General features: G+C 41.3%; 1 protein-coding gene across 1 annotated transcript in view; it reads left to right on the top strand.

Moving 5' to 3' along the window:
* The window catches only part of aacs (acetoacetyl-CoA synthetase), a 31,550-nt gene extending 15,375 nt beyond the window's left edge, over positions 1-16,175 (top strand). Inside the window, exons 11-18 of the mRNA XM_034541472.1 lie at positions 5,856-5,920; positions 7,760-7,882; positions 11,433-11,546; positions 12,421-12,546; positions 12,707-12,776; positions 13,440-13,498; positions 13,857-14,059; positions 14,184-16,175. Of these exons, the coding sequence (XP_034397363.1) occupies positions 5,856-5,920; positions 7,760-7,882; positions 11,433-11,546; positions 12,421-12,546; positions 12,707-12,776; positions 13,440-13,498; positions 13,857-14,059; positions 14,184-14,321 (898 nt within the window). The 3' untranslated portion in view covers positions 14,322-16,175. The remainder of the gene's footprint in view (positions 1-5,855; positions 5,921-7,759; positions 7,883-11,432; positions 11,547-12,420; positions 12,547-12,706; positions 12,777-13,439; positions 13,499-13,856; positions 14,060-14,183) is intronic.
* Positions 16,176-18,448: the final 2,273 nt, after the last annotated feature.

Below are 18,448 nucleotides of genomic sequence, written 5' to 3'. Positions count from 1 at the left end.
TTGGATGCTGCAGTGGCAAAGGGGTTAACGGAAATATTGTGTGAGTGTGTATGTTTGCAGGCAAGCCCTTAATTGGTTAAAATTTAAACGTCTTCCATTGTTTACTTCTGTGGACGGTGTAATGATACGTTTTTAGAGCTGTGCCCCGAGAAATTATTTTCCTTAATTATTTATTTTAGATTAAGTCCTTATGTTGCATTATATTTATTCCATTCATATTGTTAATTTCTTTAGCAAAATTTCATGCAAAATATACACTTAACCAATTTATTGTAGACATATTCCACGACCAAAAAAGTAGCAGGGAGAAGAGAACTCTGTCTTTTTAAGGTGGCACAATTTAATACAAAGGACTGACGAGATAAATGTTATGGATATATTTTTTTTAACATTCCTGTAACGAAATAAATGTGTGTCATCTGCAAAGAAATGTGTCATTTTACAAATATCATTTCAGGAAATCTCTCGCCCCTAATGGCGGCTATAAAACTGAAACGGATGTGCTTTGAGCAACCTTGCCACGAGAGCAACTCGGTCAGCCGGTGGTTAACGAATGAAAACAATGCACTGCGGTCAGCAGAAGTGAGAGGCCGTTTTAGGGCAGTGATGCCTCAGACACGTCTTTAGTGCAGCCCGGATGGCATATTGCCTTCAGCTAGGAAGCGAGTTATGGGGAGAAATGAATGACACAGATGGGGAGTAGTGGGAATTCTAGAGCCTGAAAGTACTTCCACTGCAGAAACTCAGAGCACGATCTGTTTGGAGATCACACAACTTTACCAGCGATGTGAATTATCAACATATTAGGATCTTCATATGATGATTGGAACCCTGGTAAAATAACTATTTGAGTAGGATTGTGCTGCTGCACATGCGGTATGGTTCATTAACACCAACAGTATTGTTTGGATTGACTTTTTTTGCTGACAGACAGTAAACGTTATACTTTTTTTTTTCTTTCAACCTCGAGGATTGTTTGCCCAGAAATAATTCAAACGAGGAAAATAAAGTGAACAAGGTTATAATAGCGTTGGCAATATTATCCACTTAGAGGAATTCACCGTGGGGCTGTCAGTGTGACGGAACACATCGAACCCGTTAAACGGTGTGAAGATTTTTGAACCAATTAAGTGCTGATGTTGCCACCTCCGACACATTTTCCAGATCCTAACGCTACGCCGGAAAACCCTCCGGGAGAGGCTGACGTGACACTTTTTTCCACCCTCATCTTTTGAATTGATGTCGGGACATTTTTTTTAATCTGAACTAAATCCGTTGGAGAGCCTTGGAGAGTCCTAAACTCACATTGAGGCCTCCTCTGCAAATGTAGCTTTTGTTGGTTAGTTGTGGAATTGCAATAACTTCTTTTGCTGCTGCATCACGCTTAACAATTGACATTTCCCAGTTTTAAATCTTTTATAGATTGTTTTTGAAAGATTGCACTTTCAATTATGAGAAAGGAGAGGTACTGTAATTTTGCACAACAAAACGTTCTGTTTGCTATAATGGATTATTACAGATCGGCTGCCTTTTGAGAAAAGGGAACGAGGGAAAGGTGAGGGGAGGCTCGAGCATGGGGAGAGTCCCAAAAGACTTGTTTTTATTGTTAGTTCTGCAGTAGTTTTCTGTGCTTCGCAACATCTGCTTGAGAGGGACTAACCAATGTGAGCCACTTGAGAGGTTCTTTATGTACAATGTTATTTACAGATATACCTTTTATTTATTTAGAGACAATAAGTCATAACATGTATGAAACAAGATGTCATACTTCATGTTTTTACCAGTAACGTCGATGTCATTGCCACTTAATATATTATATAGACAAGAGGCCGCGATCTTCACAAGTAATCTCACAACTTCCCCTGTGTCACGTCGGAGAGAGAGATTTATTGAGGGGGCCGTAGTGAAAACTAAAGCAGCAAAAGGTTACAACATTTATACCTGTGACAGGTTCCATGTATTAACAGGACTTTGGAGGCTTCTCTGTTTTTTCTCCGAGGATCTTCTTGTCTCTCCCAACTTTTGTCCATTGTGTGTTGAGCTGAGATGTCAGAAAAAAAGATCCCTGCTGTACTTTTGCACCAACTATAGAAATGTTGTCCCTTGCCAACGCAATATTCCCAGTTATCCTCGTTGGAGGAGATGACTACAGATATGGGTTTAGCAGATTGCATCTCGCCTGCTCAGTTACAGTTTTAGAAATGTGGGCATAGTCTTTTTAAAATAACCTCTCGTCTTCTCGCTGCGTCTGAATGTTGTAATGTGGACTCAACTCTTCATCAAGGCTTTTACAAAGAGTATTTATTCACAAACTAAACTACATCCAGACTTTTTTTTTAAATTTTTTTTTTTTTTTAAAGTGCTACATGCAGCATATCGATTTACCGTTAAAACAGAAACATTTCTGCATCCATCTTCTGCTCTGCCTTTGTGATTGGCTGCCACCGGGTTAGATTGTAGCACAAAAGGAGAACGCTTTATAGGACAAAACGGAAAGAGCTCCACAGTACTGGATCACAGAAGGCTGGAAGTGTTGATGGAAAAGTCATTTTTATTTTCAGTAACTCATAGAGATGAAATTGCATTCCTGGAGGGGGGCTCAGTACCGGCGTCCTGTTTGTGAGTGGAAGAGGTCATAAGAAATAGGTGTAATTTGAAAACCCTACAAATAGTGTTGACCGGATAAGGAGGCCGTCTATCATACTGAAGTCCTCTTGTATAAACGGCAGTGAATTTGTTATTTATTAATAATTTAAAAAAGAACATGTAGCGCTTCACACTTTTAATACCGAGTTTGAGTTTATTAGCATTCATGCTCACAGTTAACAACCCGAAGAGAAGCTTAATTTGCATAATTTACATTTGCAAATCGGCGAACAGTTACGCCATCACACGGTGGTTTCAAATTGTTCCTCGTGGCTCCTGACACTTGAGAGGAGAGCGAAGGTCCATTTTTATATTACAATACTTTCCAGGGTGGAGGATAAGTGCGAGAGTAGTTTAGAAAACATGCACACGCGCAGAGAGACACATTAACGCTGCTGCGGCGGCTCCGAGGCGCCCTCGTGTCTGATTGGCTTCAAGTGTCTCTTATTGGCTCAGTAGCTTCCAGCAACATGTCTCCCGTGAAACAGACACTCGTGCATTAACACAGGCAGACGTTCACAAACGGAGACTCGCAGCTACTCCATCCACCCTCCATCCTAAACACCCAATTAGCAGCCACACCTGGCCACCTGCCTCCAATCAGAATAGGCTGACCCTTTGACCCTTTCCAAATGAAACAACTCCAGATGGAAGATGGGGGGGGGGGGGGGGGGGGGGGTCAGAACTGATGGATTGAACGGAGATGGACTGTACAGATGATACATGTTTTATTTTTTTTGTGTATGTGTGTCATCTGCCTTATCTGATGGCTGTAAGAACAGGAGTAGACCATATTTATACAGCCTTTACGAAATATACACATACCGTGTGTGTGTATACTGTCTTAAATAAAAATGTGTTTACTGTACACAGTACAATATAATTTCCCTTACTTGTTATTTATATATATATATATATATATATATATATATATATATATATAATTTTATATGTATATATTTATATATTTTATATGTATGTATATATATTATTTTATATATATATATATATATTATTTTGTGTGTGTGTGTGTATATATATATATATATATATATATATATATATATATATAATGAAGGATAAGTAAAGCAGCTCTGCAGTATGTTGTAATATTCAAACAGTTTGAACCCTCCTAGATAAAAGGGTAGGCAATATGATGATATAATCGTGAGAGATTTGTCATCCCCTTAAATATTTTCATTCCACAGAGTCCATCCCTTTAATATCTCATGGTGTATAAGGCCATTGTGGACAATGCTGGAAATCAATGAGTGGTACAGTTTCAAGGGTTTTTTATAATCTTTCCATCAATGTGATAAAGTACCTTAATTTGTCACATCTTATTTGCTAGATTTAGCCATTCATGGCATTCGTGTCTGGTTAGTCCACAGTGTCCATTAACAGTCTTTTAATACATCGAGATTTGGATTCTCAGTGAATCAGATTAGATCTCACATAGTTTATGATTTCAAGATATGACATTTAAGCAGGCACAAAGGGTGAGGCATGAGGAGGCAGCATGGAGGAGGCGTGTGTGCACATGCATTTGGCCAGTGCACATATCATTCAAATCATTCCCTTTTGAGATATTACTTCTGTGAACATTTCACCTGATCTAACCCTGCGCTCCTTCCTTCACCCTCTCAACAACTCTATTAACACGAGTCGATTCGAACATGCGAGAACAAATCGCATCTCTTCAGCGCAAACCAATTCCTGGTTATTGACCAGCCGGGCAACAGACGACCGTCGTTTTGTCTCCCAGAGAACCGATTCTTTTTCTTTCTGTAAAAAAAAATCTTTTTTGATAGACGGACATGGTTACCGTAGTGACAAGAGGCGGGTTTGATTGATTCGATGTCAACAAAAATAACTTGAGAAGACAAGAAGATGCAGACGGAGACAGAAACATCAGCCATTGACGCAGGCCGACTTTAAAAGGCCCTTTTTGTTTTACAATTAAAACTGCAGGGGAACACCGAAGTGACGTTTTGTCACTTCTTGCTTTCCAGACGTTGTCCAACTGTTGTCAGCTGTCAGGATGACTTCCTTTCACCCAGAAGAAAGCAGCCGTCCAACATCATTGCATTCGAGGGTTGTTGTGCGCAAACATCCTGTCGATACGGTCTCCTCTGAACTAATCCCTTGTAGAACATTTACAAAGAAGACATTTTGTCCTCTTATGCTACACTGACCATTATTGTGTTTTGACTGTTTGTTCAGTTGAAAGTCAATTCCCAATCAGTTGTTTTTCTTTCTTTTTTTCTTATCTATCCATGAAGGCTTGACTGAGCACACAAGCTCTGTTTCAGCATCACCTTGCTTTTCATTTGCACAGTGACACACTCTCTTCTCCTGGGAGCTTCCCAGTATACAACCCAGCGACTGAGCAGCTCCACTGGAGCAGATGGGATTAAAGGACAACGCTGTTCAACTGTTGGCCTTTTTTTTTTTTTTTCCTTCTTTTAAAAAAAATATATTTTTCACATTCAGCACACAGACATTGGAATTATGCCCTGCACAGATTCAGGGCAACAAATGGAGCATAGTCAGTTCAGGCTGAGCATTGATGTCATGCTTGCTTCAGGTCATTCCATGCTTTCCCACCAGTAACCATCCAATCATATTTATGCAAGTGTATAAACCCTTTTATAACACTCTACCTTCTCACTATTACTCTGCCAATACAGGCAGGTTGCTGTCCCAGCTCGCTCAGACCACCCAACTCTACAATACAACCTTTTGATATTGTCAACCTTACTAAAATCTCATGTTCATTTATGTTTTATTAAAATCTTACATTTGACTGCAGATGCTATTCATCAAAAATGGAGCAGGCTCTAATGTGACATCACATCTTATGCCACAAGCCGTGTGTTAGAGCCAGGTGACATGATGTTCCACCTGTATTTTCCAGCCTGTCCATCCAATAATATTCTTGCCACCCTAGAGGATGATTCATAATGTTTGCTAATTTGGTTCGGCTGTTAAAAGGTTTCTGCTGTCACAATGCAGAATATATCACAAGCATGTAGGAGGGCTTTTGCAATGGCTGTCATTGTTGGCAACTCTGACACAAATTATCTTTTTTCCCAAAATAATGAACAGTTTTTTTTTTTTTTTTTTTTTTTAAAGGATGCGTCACTTCATATTGATATGCTTGGAAAAAAATAATCTTCTGACTTTGTCCATCTTCTTCTCTTCTGCAGCATCACTATCTTAGGCACCGGGGCCAAGTGGCTGTCTGTGCTGCAGGAGAGGAACCTGAAACCCGGTGAGTTGTGGTCCTGGACACACACGTGTACACACCTACACACGGACATCCAGAGACACGCATGGACGCACACAGATAACAAGCAGAAACAAGCAGAAAACACGCACGCACACACACACACACACACACATAAACACACAACAAGAGCAGATGGACACAATAATCATTATAATAGTGCTGTTTGACTCTAAATGTCCTTTTTGCCATTTACTGCATAAATCAACAGTTTGCCCTGTGTTCTGGTGTTTGACACTGAATTGAATGAATAAAAGTGCTGTTGTGATAATTCATACGAGTCATGGATATGACCAACTAATTGTTTTTAGTGTCACTGCTCTCCAGAGAGAGAACCAGATCTCCGCACATAATCAGAGTTGTGTCGGTGCTTATTAGCCTCCCTGCTAACCTTCATACGGGCTGTTCTCTCTTCACTGTTTCTGTCCCTTTTGAGAATGCACACTAACATTATTGCTGCGTTGCTATGCTCTTTTGCAAAGGTACACAGGGTATTGTAATAGAACAAAGCACAAGGTGTTTATTTTTAATGATTGTTAGGCTCCAGTCCTCAATTTGGTGTAAATTGTGATGATATTTCAACTTTTATACCTGGTTGACCTAATGACAATGCAACTCTTTTTGTGGGTGAAAGACAAAGATATACCACTTATATTGAATTACATAAGCTGGCATTTGGTTTACATAATTATTCATCAAACCTTTTGCTCCTCCCTTTCTCACCTTCTTTGTGTGTTCTTTGTCATCCCTTCATCTAAACTCTCAAATTATCCTCCTGTTCTTCTCTTCTTCATGTAAATTACCACTTATAACTAATACAAAAGGCTTTACTGTTTCCCACTTACAGTCTTTACAATTCCTTACTTTCTACAATCTCTATCCTTCCCAACATCTCCTCTCCTCTCCTCTCCTAAATTAGCACTTACAACCAATGTTGCTGTGTGTCTCAGATCCCAGTGCGCTGTTATAATCACCACAAATCTTTATTCATGGCGCCTGCTTTGTGTGTCTGTCTGTCTGCGACTTGTAAATGAACCACACACATTCCCAATTTTATGGCTAAACAGGAAGGCACGGAAAACAAAATGTGTCTCTGTCTCTCTCTCTGCTACATCCCCTTCAGTCAGCCAGCCACTTGATCCATTTGGCAGTGTGTGTGTGTGTGTGTGTGTTTGGATGCTTATTAGAGAAAGAGGGCATGGCAGAGCGTGTGTGTGTGTGTGTGTGTGTGTATGTGTGTGTGTGTGTGTGTGTGTCTGCCTCCAGTGGGCTCGGAAGGGTAGGGGGAGCTTCTTCACTAGCTGCCCCAGCGGAGGGGCCCTTTTCCCTGGGCTGACATTTGGACCGGACACCTGGAGGCATGATGGGGGGTAGCAAGAGTTCCCACTGTGTCTGAGTGTGTGTGTGTGTGTGTGTGTATGTGTATCGGTTTGTGTTTTTATGGTGTGAGTGTCGGTGGCTGGAAGCTTATTAGTTTGCAGGGTGCTATTGGCTTGTGGATTGGGCATATGTGTGTGACAGAGTGCACTAAAGGTGTGTGTATGTGTGGTATTCCATGCAAGCTTGTGTGCTGTGTCACATCAGGGTGTCAAACTGCTTGAACACAACAGGAGGGGTGCATGGAGCCACAGCTGTGCACAGGTTGAAATTGTGTGTGGATTTTTTTTATTTAAAAAAAAAAACTGAATTAAAAAACGCCAACTGACAATGTACTTGACAATTTTCAATATTTGATGCTCAAAATGTTCCCAAGATGTTTTCTAATATGCAGTCAATTGTACTATTTTTTGTATTCATCTTTTTGCCCTATCTCCTTCTCCCCAGTGGAAACGCACAACCTCCAGTCTCTCCACACCATCCTTTCTACTGGATCTCCTCTCAAACCTCAGAGCTACGACTACGTCTACCGCTGCATCAAGAGCAACGTGCTGCTGGGCTCCATCTCAGGTTACTGATACACACTCTGCAGGGACACATTCTTTTCTAAGGATCTAGATAAATGGGGGGGGGGGGGGGGAAATAGCAGCAGCTTTTCCAAATTCTATTAGTGTGTACTCCATTAACAATTGCAGCTACACACACACACACACACACATAGAGCAGCAAAGCATTTGTGACACAAAATGGACTGACGGACACAAAGGCAATTGGAACAAAATAAATTGCATAGAAGTGTACGTTTTCCTCACCACCCACAGCGCCTCCACTCACACAAACACAGGTCCATTGTTATGTTGACAGGACAGTAGAATGCTATCCGTCTCTGTGAGTCCTGAAATGTTTAATATTTAGCACAGCCTGGGTGACGGACGTATTATGGACACACACACACACACACACACACACACACACACACACACACATTGAGTCGCAGCTTGGAGTGTCACGGACTAACGGCAGCTATGCACCACGCACCCACTGTGAATGGCAACCCTGGTGGGGAAAGCATACCGCCGCAGATGCCTACATACACAAACACACACTTACACACAATGTTATGCAGGCAGAAGGATGGTACTCAATAGCGTACCCTGAAATGTCACCCACAAGGCAGAAATCTGTATTTACATCTATGTATCTATGTTATTCATTTAGTTTTAGCATGTCTCTGCACACACTTTGTACTTGTGTGTCTTATGCTGACAGCCTTTGTAGAAATCAAGTGGTTATGTCCATAGTAATGCCCAATGTGTCTTATCCCTTCCTCATTCCCTCATTCTCTACATATTAAATACTCAATATTTCACTCTATAATGAACTAAAACAGCGATTTCAGACAATCCTCTTCACTTTGCATCATCGCTGAGAGGTACAGTCAGTTAAAAGGTAGCCACGCCCTGTAGCATATCCTGCTTAATCGTCTATTTTACTCTAAAGACCATCATTCTGTATTAAAGTGGATTTGAAACTGGCGATTGAGACCATAAACTCATGTTTACAATGTTTACTGAGGTATTAAATCAAGAGAGAAGTATTATAATGTTCTTGTAGACTTCTATATAATCAGACTTCTTTTTGCCCCCCCTGACCCTATCATTAATATAGGTTCAAGGCACTTCCCCATTGGCTTTGCTTTTCATTACCAGAGGTTTCCTCCCAGTTGTAAGCGTTGATCAAAATTTCCTAGTTTAGATTTGACTCCACTTACCACCCACATCAATTTTTACCTCCAAATGAGTGACAGATTTGTAACAATTATCTATCATTATGTATCATTATGATCGACAGGATTTCCAAAACTATAAAATTGAGTTGTAACACATTGTAATTATCTTTTTTAAGAATAGTAATTATTTGAATTACGGGACTAGATCTGTGTGTAAGCGTGGATCGTGTGTCCGTGTGAATGTTCTTCAGAACAGCAGGTCCTGCCCCATCAGTTTCCTCCTGGTCGCCAAGGGCAACAGCCAGGCTCCAACTCTGTTGGCTGCCAACCAACCTAACCTTGACCCCCGAGTTCAACACTCACTGTGTGTGTGTGTGTGTGTGTGTGTGTGTGTGTGTGTGTGTGTGTGTGTGTGTGTGTGTGTGTGTGTGTGTTCTTAGGATTTATCACAGCATATGGGACTGACTGGTGGTCGCGGTGGCATATGTGTTAGGCCCCCTTTGCCTTTTTCACCCTGTGTGTGTGTGTGTGTGTGTGTTTGTGTGCGCACATGTGTGTGTGTGTGTTATCCTGCCAGCAGGGATGTCAGACCCCCGTCGTGCCTCATTGGGGTACTTTAACACTTTCCCTGCTGGATTTCCTCCATCCTAATATACCTCCGCCTGACATCCCATATGTCACTCCTCTACTCTTTTTTTTTCTTTTTTTTCTTCTCCCTTCCCCTTTGCATTTCTTCTCAGTAAAAGAAGGACAAGTTGAATACCCCTCAGCTTTCGTTTTAAATTTTTTCCTCTGGGTTGAGTTTACTGTGTTTTGCGTGTGCATGTGTGTCTGCACAGATATTGAATGTGTGTGTTTTAAAGTCTTCCTGGGACTTTGAGTATGTGTATTCTTTTAAGAATTCCCTTTTTGAATTCATGAATCCATGCGTTGGTTAACTGGTTGTTTTTTCTGTCTCAGTCGGTGGCTTTGTGTGACCCAAAACTGTGTCAGAGGGTGTTCAAAGTAGTCTCACCTACAAAAATGAAAGCACATGCACACAAATACATACACACACACAAGTGGGGAGTTCATAAAATCTGTTTCTTCAGAGTAGTCAGTTCTGTTGGAAGCATGAGATCAGTGTGACAAGTTACCCTCTTGTGTATGCACACACAATACACACACCCACACTAAATAGCTGATGATGGAAGGCTTCCTAAGAAATCTGCAGTGGCTTTCGCCTTTTAAAATATACGCGCGCGTGTGTGTGTGTGGGAACCCACCTATTTAAAATGAGTGTAATAATACAATAATTGCGTGTCTTCCCACTTTAAGTTCCACTTCCTCCTGGGAGCCAATTAAAGCCCAATAAAGAACCTGGCAGAGAGAGAGCGAGACAAAAAGAGGGAACAAGTGTAAAGAAAAGTAAGAGAGGAGCGGTAGAAGGGCAGAGCGCTGTTGGGAGGAAGCAAACAAGATGGATGGATGGAGTCTATGATACAGAGAAGAAAGGAAACAAGGAGGTAGAGTTGGAACAATTGGAAGAGAGATGAATAGAACGTGTCAGAAATGGTAGATGATTGGAAGGTAGAAAGAGACAAATAGATGGTGCGCCAGAGGAAGTGTGTGTGTGTGTGTGTGTGTGTGTGTGTGTGTGTGTGTGTGTGTGTGTGTTCGTGTTCAGCAACAGTGTAGAACTCCTATATAGGTCAATGGAGGTGGAGCAGGAACTGCCAGTTTGTGTTGTCGTAATGTAAGATTGATAGCAATACTAAGACATGTTTAGTTCAGTAATGTCTCTATTGGGTTTACGGAGGTACCTTATTCCACAGGTTATAAACAAACTATGCAATTTGTATCTGATTTCTTTGGAAGAAGATTTTTTTTCTAACTTCAGCTTTATTAAACTTTAATTTATCTTTTTTTTTTGCCACTCAGGTACAGAACACAGCCAACATATAATTACCGTGTTTGTGCGAAAAGGGTCAGTGTTTTCTGTTTTTGGATGATGGATTCATCATTGAAGTTATTAATCATCCTAATTTGCCAAACGTTTGCTGGTTACAGCCTTTATAATGCATGTAGAAATCCTTTTTTTCCCTCCATTAAATTGAATGGTCAGTGGTTCAATCCGCAGCTTTGTAATCGCAAGTTGTTCCTGAGGGTTAGGCCTTGCATGGCATCTCACTGCCGCGAGTGTGTGAATGGGTGAATGCATTGTAAGGCATTAAGTACATTAAAAGTAATGTAAATAGGTGTGAATGTGTGTTTCACCATCCTCACCGCCATCACCACCTTTTTAAATCCAAAACAATCGGCTAAAAGAGACCAAAAAGCGGTAGAGTTGTTTTATCGACCAACTAAATCTCCCCTGTGTCTGTTTTTTTTCCCCCACATCTCTCGGCTCAGGCGGCACTGACATAGTGTCCTGTTTCATGGGTCAGAACCCAACGGTGCCAGTGTATCGGGGTGAGATCCAAACAAGAAACCTCGGCATTGCTGTGGAAGCCTGGAGCCTCGATGGTAAGAGAAAGAGAGAGAGTGTGTGTGTGTGTGTGTGTGTGTGTGTGTGTGTGTGTGTGTGCGTGTGCTTATAAATGGAATACCGTTGCTTTTTCTCTCCATTCAGCCAAAACTCTTATTAAGAGATTTATTGCGCATTCTACAGTACGTTGCCAACAGAGTGCAGGGGTCATGTAGACGACGTAAGGAAGTTGCCATTTTGAATCCTAGGAGGAACTGGAACATGTTAATGAGGAAAAATTAATCGCACGCCAGTTTACAAACTGCTGCCATGCCCTTGAGCAAACTTCCCATCTGCTTCTGAAGCTAACGGAAGAAGAATGTAGTGATGCTTGGTTACTTCCATATGTCGATGTACCAGTATGCATTGGCATTCATTCAAAGCTAGCCAGTGCTTAGAGTAATTAGTGAACCCTCCCCGGGTAAATACAGGTATCAACTGAAGGGAAATATATATTTTTTTCATTAACGATCCAAACCAAAATGAGAGATGTTTACCTTGCTGTGAGTCTTCAAAGCCCTGTATGTTTTTCTCATTGATTTTAGTGCCTTGTTCCCCAGCTCCCGATCCCAGCTGCAGGCTGCACTGGCGTGTCTCCACCACCTCAAAGGAGAGTGGATTGAGTGATAATTTAAAGGCAGTTTTGTGGGAAGAGTTCGGGGATTATTATTTTAGTCTCTCTCTAAGCCTTTAACACCTTCCTAAGGGAGGAGGTGAGGTCTGTGTGAAACCACACAATAAAGTGTATCAGGTGGGATACATTACCAGGTGATTTTGTATTTGTCTGTGTGTGTGTGTGTGTGTGTGTGTGTGTGTGTGTTTCCGGAGGCTCTAACTTTATTTTTTGTTCTTGTGAAATGTGTGTGTGGACAGGTAAGCCCGTATGGGGAGAGAGCGGGGAGCTTGTCTGCTTGAAACCGATCCCCTGCCAGCCAACACACTTCTGGAATGACGAAAACAGGAGCAAATACGACAAAGCGTACTTTTCCACATATCCCGGTAAGCACAGAAACATCTCATGTACATACAAACCTACATACTGTATACATACAAATAACTCGGAACATCTTTTACGTTTTTACACTGAATATCATTATTGACTTCTTTTCTCATCGGCTGTTTTAATGTGTGTTTTGATCAACACGTTCTTTCTGTCTAGGGGTGTGGGCTCACGGAGATTACTGCAAAATCAACCCAAAGACGGGAGGCGTCGTCATGCTGGGCAGAAGGTCAGCTATTAACTGTTCAAGGGGAAAAAAAAGGTTTTATCGCATAGGTTCTTAAAGGTGCAGTGTGTAAGCATTTAGGGGGATCTATTGGCAGAAATATAAAATGTTATTTGTTGTGTTATTGTTACCTTAGAATGAGATGTTTATATCTACGTGGGGAGCGGGTCCGCCATGTTTCTACAGTAGCCTGGGACGGACCTAGATATTATTGTTATTGTGTTTTTGTGTCTGCCGCCATAATTCTCCTCCACACATGGCACACGGGAGACGTTTCAGTTGGTTGCAATCTGCAACCTTACTGCTGCATGCCACCAAATCCTGCTCACCTGACCATTTAGGCTCCTTTATGGCACATTGTAAGATTGCTTTATGTAAAAAAATAAATAAAAAAAAGAAGCCTGATCTAGTTTTTAAAAACACCAAAAGAGGATACAATTATTTCCGGGTAAATGGAAATATTCATGAAAGAAAACAAGTAATTTGTCAAACATATCTTTTCCATATTTCATGTGCATGAAGAAATAAAGAATCACAAACTTCTAGAAACTGAAATTGTCTCTGTATGCTGGTAGATTTCTTTTCTTTTCTCCACGTGTGGCAAGACAGCTTCTCAAAGACGGAACCAAAAGAGTTTTGGATTTTGAACTTGTGTTTGTTCTGCAGTGACGGCACATTGAACCCCAACGGAGTCCGATTTGGCAGCTCAGAGATCTACAACATCGGTGAGTCTTGAACGCTACAGGTGGAGGTGCCGGGTGTGGGTGAAAGGAAAGGATGAAAGGATTTCAGATGGAGACAAAGTCCCCTTTGTGTTGGTAGAAAAAAGATATTCCATCCCATTTTGTTCACTTATTTGTTTAGCCAACATAATGTAGTAAAAGCACAATTTCTTCTTATTGTTGACTGTTGTTGACGTTTTTTTCCTCTGTTCATTTGCTCTTAAAACACTCCCATCTTTTCCTCTTCTCTCCTCTCTTCTAACCTTCGCTCCCTCGCTCCCTTCCCCTTCTTCTCACCTTGCCTCCAATTTGCATTTCTGTTTCTTCTTCTCTATCCTTTCCGTTCCTCTCCTCTTTGCAGTGGAGGCGTTCGAGGAAGTGACGGACAGTCTTTGCGTTCCTCAGTACAATGCCGAGGGAGAAGAGCGAGTTATTTTGTTCCTCAAGATGGCGCCTGGTCGGCCCTTCTGTCCGGAGTTGGTGGCGAAGATAAAAGGAGCCATTAGGAAAGCTCTGTCCGCCAAACACATCCCGTCTCTGCTGCTGGAGACCAGTGACATTCCGGTAAGAGAAATATGAATATCATTCCGATATGAATACACCTGTCAGATTACGCTGCCACAATGGTCACAACTGTAAAAGTCAGTTCCCGGCTTGATTGACAGCCCTTTCCCTCCCCCCTCTGCAGTACACCATCAGCGGTAAGAAGGTGGAGGTGGCTGTGAAACAGGTGCTTGCTGGACGGGCGGTGGCACAAAGAGGAGCGTTCTCCAACCCCGACTCACTGGACCTCTACAAGAACATTCCTGAGCTGCAAAACTATTAAAGACGGGGCTTCGCCGAGCTGGAGAGAGGATCTGCAAAAGAGAACCACCTGACGAGATGCTTTTAACTAACTTAATTCAAATTAAGGAACAAGGACATATGCACTGGGATTTTACAGAGGCACCTTGAGCTTTGTAGAAGGATTAAAAAGGGTACGTACAAATAATAATGTCAAAATGAGAGCCGTACTGCTCCATTGGCTAGCGTTCAATCGAGTGATGAAGCAGCTGCTCTTAGTTTACCATGTTCTTGTAACTTGTGGGATGCTGTATTCAGCTTTTGGATGCTGTGCACATCAATATGATATGATGTGCACAGCACCACGTGTGTGTGTATAAGCTCCGACTCTGAAGCCACCAATAATGGCGAATTGTAATTTGTCGTCACTTTGCTGTGGCTTGACGTTGTGATTGCTACCAGCCAGTGAAGAACCACGTCTCTGTGTCCCCTGCTTTGACCCCAGTGTTGGTTCTGAGTGGGTCCCAGCCTCAACATCCTCAAGTGTGCAGATAAACACACAGACGCTTCAGCTTCAGCTCATATCACCATATCATTGCTATGTGGTGGGTATTGCTTTATCAAATGTATGTGTATATATATACATATATATTTTGGACTGTGAAATGATGATAACGTTATAATTATGCCTCTGAAGATAGTGACCCTAACCTGTTGAGTGAGTCTCAGATTTTAGAGGATGTAGTTTGAATCGATAAACTAGAGGTTTCCATATAAAACTCAACTTTCTGAACCTTTTCCCAACCTCAACAAGTTATTGATTTTTGGAGTTTTACATGTTCAAATCCTATCAATGATTTGACTTTGTAACAACTGACCCTGTTTCATTCCGCCCAAGACATTAAGGCATGTTTTAATGAAGCTCTACAGACGAAGGTTTTGAAGTCCCATTGGCCCTCATTTATCAAGGTCAAGTCAGCCAAGGTCAAGTGTGATCTGAAAGTGAGCAACGGTTTATTTCACAACAAAAGCCTATATTTATCTGTTCCGTATATCTATGTTTGTCATAACTAACAAAAATGTGTTTTCCTCATAACTACAGTGCAGCTGAGAAAGCTGAATTATTTATACAAAAAGTCCTCAGGCTGTGTGTCGAAGCCGAAAGGTGAATTCACGCTATTAAAGATGAACTGCAATGGCTTTGGTCACTAGTTTCTTTTCCTGTTGGGGGCATTTGATCTTTGGAGGAACATTAAGCTGGAGGAAGCATTTCATACTGATCCAGGGGTAACATTTTTCTTTTTTTTTATTATTTGACTTTGAATTCAGTCTTGTTACCGGATTTTGTGAAACGTATTAAAAGGTACGAATGTAAATAAATCGACTGGGAAAGTCTGCAGTTCATCTTTAATGTCATATTCACAGATTTAATTAATGTCCTATTCAAAGGTACCCTGTGGTCTTTTTGACCAATCGCAGCTCTGTGATGCCACATTTTGATGAGTGCATGAGTATGCAGGTGACGGTATACATATTCCTTCCAATCATTCGAATTGATTTTTTTTTTTAATTGATTTTATAGCCCTCAAGGATGCATATAAAATTGCTTTTGAGTGAGAAGACTAATTTTTTTAAAGTCCCAACGAGACATAGGCTTTTTCTTATAGAGACGGATCATACTGTTCACTTAGCACTTTAGTACTGTCTACTGTGTCTGTGGTCATCATGAAATCTGGATAAAATGGCAGATCTTCTTCTAAGAGTTGGCAAAAATAATGCTGGGTGTGTCACATGTAAATAACTTCATTGTATTTTGGTTCTTTCATGTCTGCCTTTAGGGAATCTACAGTGTAAGTTGTACCTATTTTGGTGTTGCGATAAAGTTTATTGAATCGGATGTGACGCGTGTCGATTATTTGCTCTCCGTCACAACGTCACGAGAATGGTCGTTGTTTGGTGTCTGTCGGAAGTTGACAGGCATGAGCAGATCATCTCCTTTTGCACACCGTGGCTGTGTTCAGTCACGGCTTTTCAGGGGGGATATTTGCACAAGACACCACGGAAGTCGTGTGTCAAGCGAGATGGGTGCGTCTCCAAGGTTGCCTGCTGTCAGCCTCCCAATAAAGGAACGACAGTCTGAGAGCAAAAGCTCAAACAAACAATCGTGTGTTCCAAGACGTCAGATACTTTAATACTCATTTGCACATTCACACCATGCGAATCCTCGTTGTTTTCTCTTCGGATACACCGGGAGACTCTTTATTCCATGCTTCCTGGACACGGCAGTTAAAATCATCCCAAACTCCAAAAAAAAGTCTCCAAAAGCAATCCATTTACATAGTATCACTAAATCAATTGTGTTGGAGTCCAGTTCATACGTAACAAACTACTGTAGTTGCGATGCACAGGCTTTATGTGGGCCTGTGATGTCCTTTGAGACCCAGTGTGAGTATGTGTGATATGTTTTGGTGAGTGCATCAACGCCTGTCATTTTGACAGACATCGACTTTGAGAATAAACTTGGCAGTTTTAAAACCCCCTGTAACCTTTTATAGGTGTGAACGCTCAGACCTGACAGTCAGCCAAACTTCCAAACGTATAGCGTGAGGAAAATATTAAAATAGAAAAAGCGAGATTTGGTCCAGTTCCTCAGTTTAAAAAGTCTCACTAATCTAGCTTGTGCACGTATTTTATTAATTTCTACCTTGAGTCATTCAAACATGAGAACATGTTTTGTCGGCATGCTGTCAGTCTGTTGAGGAGATGTGCGAGGAGAGAGAGGGGAGAGATGTAGAATAGCGGTGTGGGTTGAATGTAGGAATGTTGTCAAATGAGAAGCTGAAGTGTTTACCAAATTCACAAATAATAACCATCTGATGAACATGAATAGTAAGTGCCATACAGTCCCCCCAGAGAGGCTGTCTGTTGTTGTATGATTCATCCAAGTAGTCGCACATCACCAACCACAAAAGGACTTTGAAAATGTTTTGATTGTACACTCTGTACTTACAGGCGTGGACGGTGAATTCTCTCTCAGAACAACCAATTTGAAATGTCAATTCAAAGCACAGTCTAATGACGAATGTTTTTTGTTATATATCATAAAGTTATAAACTGACCTGCAGTGCTTATGTGAATGTTTTTCTTCCAAATGAAATACATAAACTGACTGGATAGGAAGGTGATTGACTCTGTCACCCCACAGGTGAACTTATCATGTAGAAAGTACCTGTAGCGACTTCATTATGCAATTAAAAACACGGGGCCAGTACAAGCATGATAGTTGGGATGGATTACACACACGTACACGCTCCAAAAATATTGGACAGTTTCTGTTACTTTCCAAAGGGGTGTTTGAAAAAAAAAAGGGGTGTTCTAAAATGTAAGCCATTGCGGAAGTGCCTTAAACCTGCAGTCCTTCACTGGCCACCAGGGGACGACTCCTCTGGTTGCAAAAATAAGTCTGGTTGTATAGAAGTCTATGAGAAAATGAGCCTCATCACTTGATGTATTACCTCCGTAAACATTCGCTTGTTAGTTCTCTTCAATACAGCATGATTTCGTAAAATGATGGTCCCATTTAAATCGATGACAATGTAGGGTTTGCTTTAGGGTGTGGCTGTGTGATTGACAGGTTGCTACAATGGCGTTGTCTGGTGTTTTCGTCTTAGAACTACAACCCTTTTTACAGTGTGTTTTCAGTTCATGGAAGTTAATTGTAACATTTCGGTTGCCTAAAAACGTCTCAGTCGGCATTCGGTTGTACTTAGCTCCACCCTCTCGTGTCACTTCTTGTTCCAGAAAACCAAGATGGCATCGGCAAAAATGCCAAACTCAAGGCTGCAAAACCCAATCCACAGACCAACGTGTACCTCCAGGCCATGGTTTGGAGCAAGAGTGTCTTATCCTTTAAAACAACTCAAATGAGAAGTTATGTTCAGGGCTGCAATTAATAAGTATTTCAATTATCGAGTTAGCGCTCAATTCTTTTGCCGATAAGAATTTCGTCGATAAAATGTGTGAAAAATGCCCATCGCAATTCCCCAAAGCCCTAGGGGATGTCTCCAAATGTTCAATAACATGTATCAGGGAGCACATTATTTTTTGATTCGCAATTATTTAATTGGGTTCGCCAAGAAAAAAATGTCTTACTCTAGGTTCATCCATAGT

This window comes from Cyclopterus lumpus, chromosome 9 (assembly GCF_009769545.1).
Source record: "Cyclopterus lumpus isolate fCycLum1 chromosome 9, fCycLum1.pri, whole genome shotgun sequence".
NCBI lineage: Eukaryota > Metazoa > Chordata > Actinopteri > Perciformes > Cyclopteridae > Cyclopterus > Cyclopterus lumpus.
The sequence above is the reverse complement of the archived record's forward strand: the minus strand, read 5'-3'. Positions and strand labels throughout refer to the sequence as shown.